Source organism: Mytilus galloprovincialis, chromosome 2 (genome assembly GCF_965363235.1).
Source record: "Mytilus galloprovincialis chromosome 2, xbMytGall1.hap1.1, whole genome shotgun sequence".
In the NCBI taxonomy this organism is placed as follows: Eukaryota; Metazoa; Mollusca; class Bivalvia; order Mytilida; family Mytilidae; genus Mytilus; species Mytilus galloprovincialis.
Window position 1 is genome coordinate 94,652,035 of NC_134839.1, and position 12,489 is coordinate 94,664,523.

Below are 12,489 nucleotides of genomic sequence, written 5' to 3' on the forward strand. Positions count from 1 at the left end.
AAAGAGATAAATCTCCGTTAGAAATAATATCCTATTTGAATACAAAATCTTATGATAATAAATACAATCAGTTCATTTACGATAAACATTTATTTTATAGACAAATGATTTTAATTACAAAGAAATGTAATTGATGTTGTATAATTAAATATCAATAGGATGTAACATATGTTAAACACGACTCTTATGTTACATGACAAAAGACTTAAATCATTAAGATTTAATCTGACGAACTTTTAAACCTGTTATCAACCCAATGCCCGTCTCTTTTATTACATTTAAATTAGTATTCAATTGTTTTTTGTGTATAATGTAATTGTACAAAATTTTTCATTCCTAAGAATCCCTTACAGTTTGTAAAATGGACCTATCAAGTTAATAGATGGTATTTATCACAGAAAAAAACTTATCTCACAAGTAAATATCTGGCGTTATCATGGAAAACGTTAGTGGTAGTCATAATCTACAATCTTGGGATTCCCCCTCCTCCATAATTACAGAAATACGAGTCTGAATGACGCTACATAAAAATAAAATGTGCTTTCTTTATTTCATTTTTATCAAGAGATAAATACTGACAAACATTTTTTATTTTATATAAAGAAAAAATATAGTTCTTATAACAGTGGTTAGAAATCAAGTCCTCTCGTTTTACAATCAAACTAAATAAATAACACAAATAGATCACATTATAACGAATGATCACGTATAATGTAGAATAATGGAATCAGTTTTGTGCAAAAGGTAAAATCCTAATAATTCTGAACTCCGAGGACAATAAAAACAGTAAAGTCCCTTATCAAATGGCAAAATCAAAAGCTGAAACACATCAAACGAATAGATAGCAATTGTCATATTCTGGAATTGATACAGGCATTTCCTTATGTAGAAAATGGTGGATTGAACTTGGTTTTATATCTAGCTAAATCTCTCACTTGTATGACAGTCGCATCATATTCCATTATGTTGACAACGATGCGTGAACAAAACAAACAGGCACAATAGGTATAAATGTAACAATAGGGTACAACATTCAACATTGTGTTATCATCACAAAAAAACAAAAACGTAACAAAGAATCACAAAGAAGTGTACATCAAATTTAACAACCTCATTCAATGCTATTTCATTATACAATCGAAGAAATACCGTAATACTTTTTTTTATTTGACGTCATCATGCAATGATATATGTAACTTTAAAATTAAAACTTCATATCACTTTTCATAACCAGACAGGAAATAGATTTGGACCGAAACTCCAAAACAAATTTAAATCGGAAAGTTCCTCATCAAATGGCAAAAATCAAAAGCAAAAACGCATCAGAAGATATAGGAATCAACTGTCATATTCCTGATTTGGTACACAACAAACATTTCTTTATGCAGAAAATGTGTGCTATTTAAAGTTCAAATTCATTGGTTGGTAAATACCCATCCCATTAGGTTTGTTCATTGTTAAAGTATTTGAAATTTCTAATATCAAGTCAAAGTACACGAAATAATTTTGACTGCATTTAAGATTTTTATGAAATTTTATTTGCAAGTATAACATGCGTATTAAACCGAAACAATTGAAAAGGTAGCATTGATACGTCCAAACGTTGTTAAATGGATAGATTTTATCAATTTTTGAAATGCATTTGTTTCACTTTTTTTAAATTATTTTTCATTGTTTTGTACATTTTCATTACAATGATTTGATGATTACAGGTCTTTGGATTAATTTTTCAATAGAATGTTTTATACCTTCATATGAAGAGTTGGAACAGGGGCGTTCGTATAAACTTTCATATTCTGAAATTGACAATGTAACTTTACGGAATTCCCTTAACTTCAAAACGAAAAACATCACGCAATCTGACTGCAGGTTAATGATATGATGTCTACAAATATATAAAATAAAATTGAACGATTATATATATGTAAACTTCTTTACTTTCAGTTGATAGATACGTAATCTACTATTCTTAAAATTAAAAAAAAACATTGTTTTTATTATTATTTTAGTTAAATCGTTCATACAATTAAAACGAAGATATTCGACAAAAACAATATTCCATTTTCGGATTATTCTTCTTACATTACAATAATGATTTAAATATTTCATGGTTTAGTTTCGCAATGTGTCGTTATAGGTAAAACAAATCCGTTCTTTGTTATACGAAGTATTATTGTCTACTCTAGGGGTGGACTGGTGCATGTTATGCGCAATACGAAAATGGAAGTTTTGTAATATAATATCTACAATTCCAACGATAACGCATTAAGATGAAATCGTTTTATAATCTTAAATCAATTTATAAATATGATACTATATGTGTGAATAGAATATATTTCAGTCGTTTAATATAAAATTGAGAATGGAAATGATATTATATAAATTATACAAGTATAAAGATGCAACAACCTACCTTCAGACTTCATATCTGCATTTAAACTTAACGTCTAATTATATACTTGTCATATAATCCTTTGCCAAAAAAAAAGGTAAACTTTAATGTTTTGTTAGAACTTTGTAGTTCACCAGATCATATCGATAAAGATAATAATTTATGTGTCATTTAAATTGTTGTTTTGATGTGTTAAAACTAATAATACATTTTTTAAATTTTTCTCGGAAATGGGTCGACATAATTGGCACCGTTGATGTAATTGTACCACATACATATTCAGTATTGTCAATACTAGCTTTTAAATAAGAGTTATTAAAACAAACGACGAACATACAATGTAGTCGTTATTAAAGTCAATTAGGACAGAAACACCTCGACCAAAAGAAAATTTACTGAAATATAACAGTTTACATCTATTTATTCGTGACTTGGTACAGACAATGTCCTAAAAAAAAAACCACGGTGAATTAAAAATGGTTATTTTTAATTTTTTTAAATTTTATTTTAAAATTTGAAGTTAAAATAGATGCTTTTATTGATAGCTAAGCCTCCCTCTTGTGTGACAGTTGTTTGTAGTTCCTTTATAGGGCGTTACGTTTTTATTTACCTATGTATTTTATGTTTATATTAAAACAAGCGTTGAAGTATACTCTGCATCTCCTTTTATTCATGTCAAAGATTGATTAGTATTCAAACTGATCAAGAGTAATGACATATAAAAAAAGAAGATGTGGTATGATTGCCAATGTGACAACTCTTCAAAAGAGACCAAATGACACAGGTCTTTGTACGGCCTTCAACAATAAGCAAAGTACATACAACATAGCCTGCATATGAACCACATTGAATCACTATGATCCTTGGTTTTTCCCTTCTTCTTCAAATAATGAAACTTTTGATGTGCTCAAACCACTCTCGAATTATTTTGATATCCACAGACGTACATGCAGATAGGTAATTTTTGGAAAAAATATTCTATGGCGTTACAACTTTTAAAAAGGTTGTTATTGCTAAGTATAACTACATATTATTGTTATCAAACCTGGAAAACTTGTCAGATGCTCATACTCATTATTTAGTGTATTTACTTTTATTATACTTGGTACTTTTATAATTAGGACAAACAGCTTGCAATTTCAATTAATTCATAACCCTCCTTGGATATTAAATAATTAAAAAAAATGTTTGGAGGTGTCCCAATATAACGACTTGATAGTGTAAAGAATTTTGTACAAAACTTACTGTAAGATAATTTAATTTAGCTAAAAAAACAGATTTCATTCTCCACTTTTTACATGAGAAAAATAAGTGTGTCAAGTCAAAAATATGAGAGTTATTATCCATCAACATGTGTTTGAGCTTTTAATTTTGCCATTTGATGAAGGACTTTCCGTTTGAATTTTCCTCGAAGTTTGATATTTTGTTATTTTACTTTTTGCAACAGATATATCTTTTTGCATACATATACTGTATTTAAATTTCTAAACAGATTTAAGCGATAGTTCAATTTCAATTCAAAACAAATTATAGTATAATGATGGATCCGTATAATGGTAAAAGTACTGGCGTAAAAGAGAGACGAGAGATACTAGAGGGACATTCAAACTCATAGATCGAAAATAAACTGACAACACCAAGGCTTAGAAAAAATCAAACAGACAAATAAAAGTACAATATGTATAAACTCTTTTACAACTTTATGTTTTAATTAGTTAGTGCTTGTTTGACTTACTTAATCCACTTCGTCCCAAGGGGGACATAGGGCGACTACATAAGAGGGTTTCTTCTGTAGTCGTTTCTGTAACATAATATTTTTTTACAAGTTAGGGGTGTTGGCCCTAAGCTAAACCTTCTACGTGAAGGGTCGGGTTGTTCTGTAGGGGTTTTCCATCCCTTAGACGATTGCTGTTGATAACGAGTTCCATCTACCCGGATTTTCAGTTTGGATTAACTTCCATAGCCTTTGACTATTCCCAAGTCACCCATAAGGCAGTGCTTGTTTAGGATTAGAGTATTTCTCCCTTTTCAATATCGTCCGTCATTAGGTCAAATATTAAATTGAATATAGTATTATATAAAATACAGAATTAAAACATTCTCTTACGCTACGTATATAAAACCGTACGTTGAGTGCTTATGGGGAATTTTAATTAAGCATATTGAATCCTTTAACAAAAATCAATTCATTATCAGATACTGTCTCTATCAAACATTTTCTTTAGAAAAGGGAGAAAATTTGAATAACTTTTTCATACTGTCAGTCCAAAAGTGAAATATAAGTACAAAAGCATATAAAATACAGATTTCAAACTTTATCTTACGCTATTGTATAAACCTTAAACTGAATAACTTTTTGGGGAATTAAAATTGAAATGCAATCATCTAACACAAGAAGATGTCTGTATCAAATATTTTCCTAAGAGAAGGTAGATAACTGAAATGAGTTTTTCATCAATAATTATGTATGTCTAAACAATATCAATTCAAACGGGTGTGGAAGAACAAGTTGATAATTCCGATGACAAACTTGACAAAAAAAATGATATAAATTTACATTTTCCTAACCAAACGAACATTCAACTTTCATGCGTTACCTTTACCTAAAGCAGAATCAAAATATTTTATTCAGACAAAGAGAGGGTAATTGATGAACTAGAAAGGAACGTCGACCTAAGAACACAAAGTGGAAAATTTGAAGCATTAACAAGAAAAAAAGCCCGTAATTGCTTTGAATCTATTAAAAAGAAAGGCGAGTGATACCGAAGGGATATATAAAAACTCAAGTAAAAAAACAATGTCATGATAAAAGAACAAAATAAAAAAAACGACCAATTCTCTTTTTAAACGCTTATATGATGATTTTTCAAAATTATGATCCCAAACCACGAAACATCGAAAATTTTAAAAAGCAATGGCAAACAGAAGGATTGAGTATAGTATTTTTTTCTCAGATACTCAATCCTTCTGTTTGCCTTTGCTTTTTAAAATTTTTGATGTCTTATTGAATTATGTATTTTTTTATCCATTTTTCTATTCGATAAAACACAATTCATTGAATACATACTTCTTAAAAATATAACCTCTTTCCATTTAGAAGCAAAATTGTGTTTTATGTTCAATTGATTGTACTATATCACACTGATAATAACACTAAATCGACATCTATATTTACCGAGAAACAATTTTATAAAAAGCGTGACATAAATTGGAAAATCAATTTGTTTAGAAGATAATTATACGCAAAAATGAAGATTTTGAATGTGATTATGCTGTAATTGGAGTAATATTTGTTTAACCTTAAAAGTATGCACGAGGTTGACATGTAAGGAATCTTTAGTTAATCAGGATTCGTTATATTATTAAATATTATTACAGAATTGCACTAAACGTGTGCGCATTATGCCAAGATTAATAAAGTACTTACAATCAGGTGGAAAGGCCTAAATACTGCAATCCTGTATTAATTTAGTAATGTAAAGTATTACTAGATTTTTAAGTTACCCAAATACGTTATTTTAAGTTGCCAATAAATATGTTTTGTAATTCATTATAACTAATTGTAAAATACTAAAAAGATTGGGACAAAATGATGTTCATAGAAGCGGGGGAATGAGAAAACTCATTTATAGGCAACTGATTATTTCGGAAATATATATTTCCAGCAAGGAATATCTTTTTAAAAATTGATATAAAACAGTATAATGGTAATCTTAAACAGGATGGATTCCAAATGTGAAGAAGGATCTATACTTAGTCATTCGGAGAACCTAAGATCTAACCCATTTTTTTTAAGCTTCGTGTTTCTCGATCTTTGTCCCCAAAGTGCTGATTTTATTTTACAAAAATATTTTCATTATATTTGTGTTTTTCATTATTTCAATACAAAATCGTTGTATACTATTTCTATGTAATATCTCTCTTATCTGGAAGGCAGGGAAGACAATTCAAAGTAATCCGATAAGTTATGATGTGTACCATCATATTGAGTTGCAATAAAATCACTGCTGGTCCTACCCGGATGCTTTAAAACATGAAAGATTTCAACCCGAAATCTTTGTGAAACGTATTCAAATCTTTGTATGATAAAAAAAACAATATTGTGATACTTCGTTTCAATTACCACCATTTCATAATTTGTTTAATTATCTTAAATATTTTCAAGGAATTTCATTGGTTGGCATGTATAAATTGATGTGTTCTTGATCCTGGTTGACAGATATTACAGAAAATAATATTTTCAGTGAATCACTCTCTTGACGATGAAACAAAGTCATTGTAGTTATGTTTATTCCTTTATATTGTTGCAGCAAATTTGATCTTGTAATGGGTTAGTTAAAAATCCTTTCTCAGAATTATATCATATAAATATTTTTCTGTTGACATATTTGTTTTCAATAGGTTACCTGTCCTTCTTTCGCATTTACATGTCATTAGCGACCGTTATAAATATGATTTTATATCATATTACCCGAAAGATTCAGTGTCACTTAGGTTAATTGTTACTTTGAATGAGTATATCAGAAGGCATTTGTGGAAGTCTAAACAAAAGTATTTGATTAATATTTCAGTATTAACTATCTATTACCATGATTACCAACTACACTAAGATCATGGCTGTAAGGCTTCACTTTCATAAATATTGATAGATTTATTTTACAATAAATCACATTTTCTGTAAGTACATTCGCCTCGAAAACAACTATATACGACGTCGTGACTAAAATGACTTTGCAGAAGATAATCGTCAGAAAACTGTCATCTGTGAATATTCCTATGCATGCAGGAGCTGATACTTTTGACAAACCTTTATTTGATGTTCCTATTAAAAATGGATCAACTAATGAATCAACAAAAAAGGTAAAGTACATGTATTTCATTTGATAATGTATTATGGTAAAGTGTCACACCGCCGAACCACATATCATGGTACAATGGTTACTTAGTAAGTTTATACACAAAGTTGAATACAGCCATGAACAGATTCGTATATAGTATATTGCATGTTTTGGCACATATTGTTGCTACATCGAGCGGGAAAAATTAATCCTTTGGAATTAATTGCTAGGTAAAAGATACATTTTTCAAGGTATCATTTTTACGTTGGAATACGATTAACTTACCTTTTACATGAGAGCAACTTTTCCGTGATATGATATGTCTGCTAATTCGTTTCTTGCTTCACTTATATCTGCTGTAAATGTTTGTTTTAAAAATCTTACTAAATTGTATTGTTCTCCCGGATGTAATATGCCAACTTTGATCCAACCGAAAGTAAAGATAACGTTTAAATATAAGAGTAACATACATTTTGATAATAGAATTGCATACGTCTTAACCCTCATATAAGAAAATGATTCCACTAAAGGGACATCCAATGCAGCACATTGACTGTCTAGAGAGGATTCGTTTTTTATCACTATTTTCGGTATTTATCTTTTCATAAAGAAATAACTCATTTAGTTCCATTTATCTATATAAGAGGGACTTCTAAAAACAACAACAATCAGGAAAAGGCCTTATTAAATTTTTTATCGACAATTTTCGCGGTTTGAAAAAAGCACCCATTCAAATTTTCTTGAAGTATATACCATTTGTCAGTGTATTTTGTTTTTGATTTCTTTCCTTAATGAATAGATAACAAACTTTTGAACGATTAACTGAATACTAGAAATTAAAATTGAGAATGGAAATGGGAAATGTGTCAAAGAGACAACAACTCGACTAGTGTCTTCAACCTATGCCAACACTTAATAAAAACCTTTGCCTACTAACAAAATACAATAGATTTTGTTTTAACAATTATTAATTTATAGCAGGTAAAAGTAAGTATTTCAAAGCACTTAATTTTACTCTTTAAAAAATTTAAAAGCAAAAAATATTTTTTTTTGCAAAATAAGGTTGCAATTTAAAATGCAAATAAATAATAAAAAATGATTACTTCTTTGACAACTCACGACACAGGTGTCATCTACATTGTGGATGTCCCTAGGCATAAAGACAATAAATATCCTTGATCTGTGAATTACAAACAGCAAACCAAATAGCAGAAATGGGAGGAATAAGCATTTTTTTCGTCACATCATTTTTGTTTCTTTTTGCATTTATTTTTTCAGACGTAGAATACGTGTTTTCAATTAAAGATTGTAATGTTATATGTACATTTACCTACTTTTAGCATCGAATTTTTCTTCTTATTTTTTTGCAGACGTTAAAAAAAATCTGCAGCAGCAGTTCTGAATCATGATATTTCAACTATTTTTAAATGACAACAAATGACAGAGTTACTCAAGTACATTAAAGGGAAAGGAATATAAAATATATCAAACCTTTGGGTGAGGTTAGATGAGTTTGTCGTGGCGTATCTTCACATATACCAATTGGAGCCATTTTTTTTTTAAATGATGTCTTAAAAACCAATGTTAAAGTATACTATAGCACACTCTTCCCAACAACAAAACACATTATAATAACAAACAGGTCTTTAGATAAACACACTCTATAATGCTACTTTTTTTAAATCCCAAAATATAATACATAATGAAAAAAGGACGGGTATGTCGAAACGTTATCAATTACAATTGATCAGTGGAAACATAGAATTGTTCATCAAATACTGGTCAAATAATGTCGGATTTTATTATTTTCTTGCTTTTGATTTCGTATATTACTTTTTATTCTATTTTTTTTCCTTTTTTTGTTATTGGCAACATAATAAACATCGTATCACCTCTGTCATTTATTACTAAATACTAGACTTATTCCCATACTCCATTTTGCTGGTTCTATTATTTTACGTTTTGAACTCTTCGCTATTTCAAGGAGGTAAACGATTACTATAAATACTTTTATTAATTTTGTTTTCTTGCAACTCGAAAAAGTTGGAGGTTGTTATAGTTTCAGTCAGTCGATACAATTCCAAATAATAGCTTACAACTAAGTTTACTTCAAAGATTGGCAACTTCCATCAAAGAAAAGTCCATCTGGTCTTTATTGATCCAAATACCATTCATAATGACAGTAGATTATTTCATGCTTTAGATAAACCTTTTGAATTGTGTCAAGAAATCTGTTGATGGTTGTCGCTGGCAAAACAAAAAGTCTGGGTTTTCATTATGTTATTCACCGTTAAACAAGTGCGTCCCCCTCACATTTGAAAAAATAGACAGGCAATGTGAAATGATTAACATTTTTGGATGATAATTCACACATTCATGTTAGCTGTGATGAAAACTGTTGTCATCTTAGTCTATCAGTCTAAACAGAACATACAGTTTCGCAAAAAAGTTCCACTGCAATGGAGGCTAAAATTGTCTTTTTTCAAGATTTTTATTCGGAAGTGCTCCTAGGATTGTTAAATGTTATCTATCTTTCCTAATCGACGTCAAGACTTGCATTAAATAGTAATAACGTTGAAATACAAATAGTTATGTTGTTGCTGTTCCGAATACATGAATATCCCTCGCTTGCGTTTGTCCATTTTTACAGTATTTCTTTCTCATTCATTATTCATTGAGTAGCATATTTCTTAAATATTGAAAAGTTAACAAACATTGACAAGCAATTATATGACTTTATGATCAACGTCTGTTTCTTCAATCATTATCAAATGTGTAGTGTGTTAAAACGTGTTAAAACACATTTTCATATTCTATAGGGTGTACATGAATTTACGTTTGTAAGCATCAATAAAAAAAGTAAAAACAGAACACCCAAAACTTTTACTAGGCAAATGTAAAAGTGTTTGAGCATTTATGTAATACAGAATGTGATTTTTTTGTCATCATATCAATTCCAAAGTAATGTCTATCTTCGTTTTACAATTCTCTCACCTACAACAACTTTGCCAATTTAGATAAACATCCTTACAACATCCTAAAAAAATTTGTTGTAGATATAAGGTCCAATGTTTCATTATGAAATAATATCTTTGTCCGTGATATGTTGTCACCTCTTTTGGATAATGTTTCATGTGAAAACATTGTTTATAATATAAAAAAGAAGATGTGGTATGATTGCCAATGAGACAACTATCCACAAAAGACCAAAATGACACAGACATTAACAACTATAGGTCACCGTACGGCCTTCAACAATGAGCAAAGCCCATACCGCATAGTCAGCAATAAGAGGCCCTGATAAGACAATGTAAAACAATTTAAACGAGAAAACTAACGGCCTTATTTATGTAAAAAAAAATGAACGAAAAACAAATATGTAACACATAAACAAACGACAACCATTGAATTACAGGCCCCTGACTTGTGACAGGCACATACATAAATAATGTGGTGGGGTTAAACATGTTAGCGGGATCCCAACCCTCCTCCTAACCTGGGACAGTGGTATAACAGTACAACATAAGAACGAACTATAAAAATCAGTTGAAAAAGGCTTAACTAATCAGATGGACAAAAATAAAAACCTCCTTTTCATGTGACACAATTTATTTTTGAAATCTTCTCTCTTCTCTCAATATACACAATATGCAAATTGAATAACCTCCCTTTAACAAGACAAAATGGCAAACTATCAATCTATGAAATATTGTCTGTTTTTGAACATTTGTTCTTTTCTGAACATTATTTATGGACAAAATTTTATGAAGTAATGAAATATTGGCTTTGTGGTCAATATTTCATAGGACAAGATTATCCTTTACATATACAAAATAATATTTAATAATAAATATCAAATTTTAAGTAAATGAATATCTAAGCAAGATAGAAGGTTTAAAATTACAGTATGTAGTGCAAACGTTGTTTTACGTCAGACATAATGGGATAATCCAATTCAAATCTTCTTTGCAAATTAAACTTCTTTTATAACAAAACAGTTCTTAGACATAAAATCTGTAATTCTGAACTGTCTAACTATTCAATAGAATTTCATAATAATGTGCACGAGATGCTGCGTGTCAAATGTTTTTAAGTGAAAAATGCATTATACTTTCTTCATCTGATAATGGCTTTTAATACTCTAAAGTTAATGAAGTACTGAAGAAATCCAGGAAAAACACTGGAATTGTCGATGCATATAGAATGAGAAATTTGTTAAATATTTCATTAATATTTCATTGAAAGATAATTTTTTGAAAGTAAAATTCAACCTGATCCATGCTCGACCTTAAACAAATAATACATTTCATAGTACAAGCATCCAACTGAGTCCAAGAGTATTCATTTCATATGGTATTCAATCTCTTGATATGAATTGATTGTTTTTACTCTAATTAATTATAAATATGACAGCCATTAACCTTTTCCAATCGTGTATCACAATCATTTTATTTTATTGTGTGAACTAAACGAATAATTAATTGATTTTGAATTACAAATATTAATTTTCCCGTATTTAAGGGTGTAAGCATGTTAAAAGATAAAGATATATTTAAGAAATAAAAAACGAATATGAAAGGGAAAAATTCTCATGTCATAATTGATGCCTGGAAGATTTCAAAGTCAACAAGTGTAAGTAATTTTCTTTAGTTACTAGTATATAGCATGGACATTTTGTGTATGTGTGAGTGTGTGTTGTTGTTGTTTTTATTTGTGAGGAAGGTACCTGATTTTTTTATAGCAATAATTATCTAAATATCGATCGTGCACTCAAAATTCAGATAAGATTTAGAATGTCTAAATATTTCTTTTATCAACAATACATTTACTGCTGGTGCACTATCATTCCCCGGTATCGTCAGTTCAGTAGTCAGTACTTCGGTACTGACATGATTTAACAATCTTTGCTAAAATTGTCCGTTTATAAATTTTGAAATTATTAGGAAACTAAGATTTCAACTCTCTCGCGCAAAGTTGGCTTTAGATGAATTTGGCTATTTATTTTAGGTATTTTTGACATATAACTCTTCAACGGTTTCGGTATTTATACATCTTCGAATTTCAAATGTTTGGCTTTGAGCGTTCCTGATGAAGGTAAATCCAGAAAAGCGCAAGAAATTATAAAACGTGTTGTTTTCAATTTTTTACTGATAAATACAACTGGGCAAATATCTCAACGATCCGGTATTTTTGGAGAAGTTTTGTATGCATTGAGAACTCGTTAAATTGCATCTCAATATCAATGAATGAACCTTCATT

General features: G+C 29.4%; 2 protein-coding genes across 2 annotated transcripts in view; one reads left to right on the top strand and one right to left on the bottom strand.

Moving 5' to 3' along the window:
• The window catches only part of LOC143064947 (uncharacterized), a 29,497-nt gene extending 27,003 nt beyond the window's left edge, over positions 1-2,494 (bottom strand). Inside the window, exon 1 of the mRNA XM_076238180.1 lies at positions 2,414-2,494. The gene's annotated coding sequence lies outside the window, so the exon portion shown is untranslated. The remainder of the gene's footprint in view (positions 1-2,413) is intronic.
• A 4,595-nt stretch (positions 2,495-7,089) lies between these two features.
• Positions 7,090-12,489, top strand: part of LOC143062581 (epithelial sodium channel subunit alpha-like) — a 31,489-nt gene continuing 26,089 nt past the window's right edge. The window contains exon 1 of the mRNA XM_076234244.1: positions 7,090-7,252. Coding sequence (XP_076090359.1) covers positions 7,118-7,252 — 135 coding nt within the window. The 5' untranslated portion in view covers positions 7,090-7,117. The remainder of the gene's footprint in view (positions 7,253-12,489) is intronic.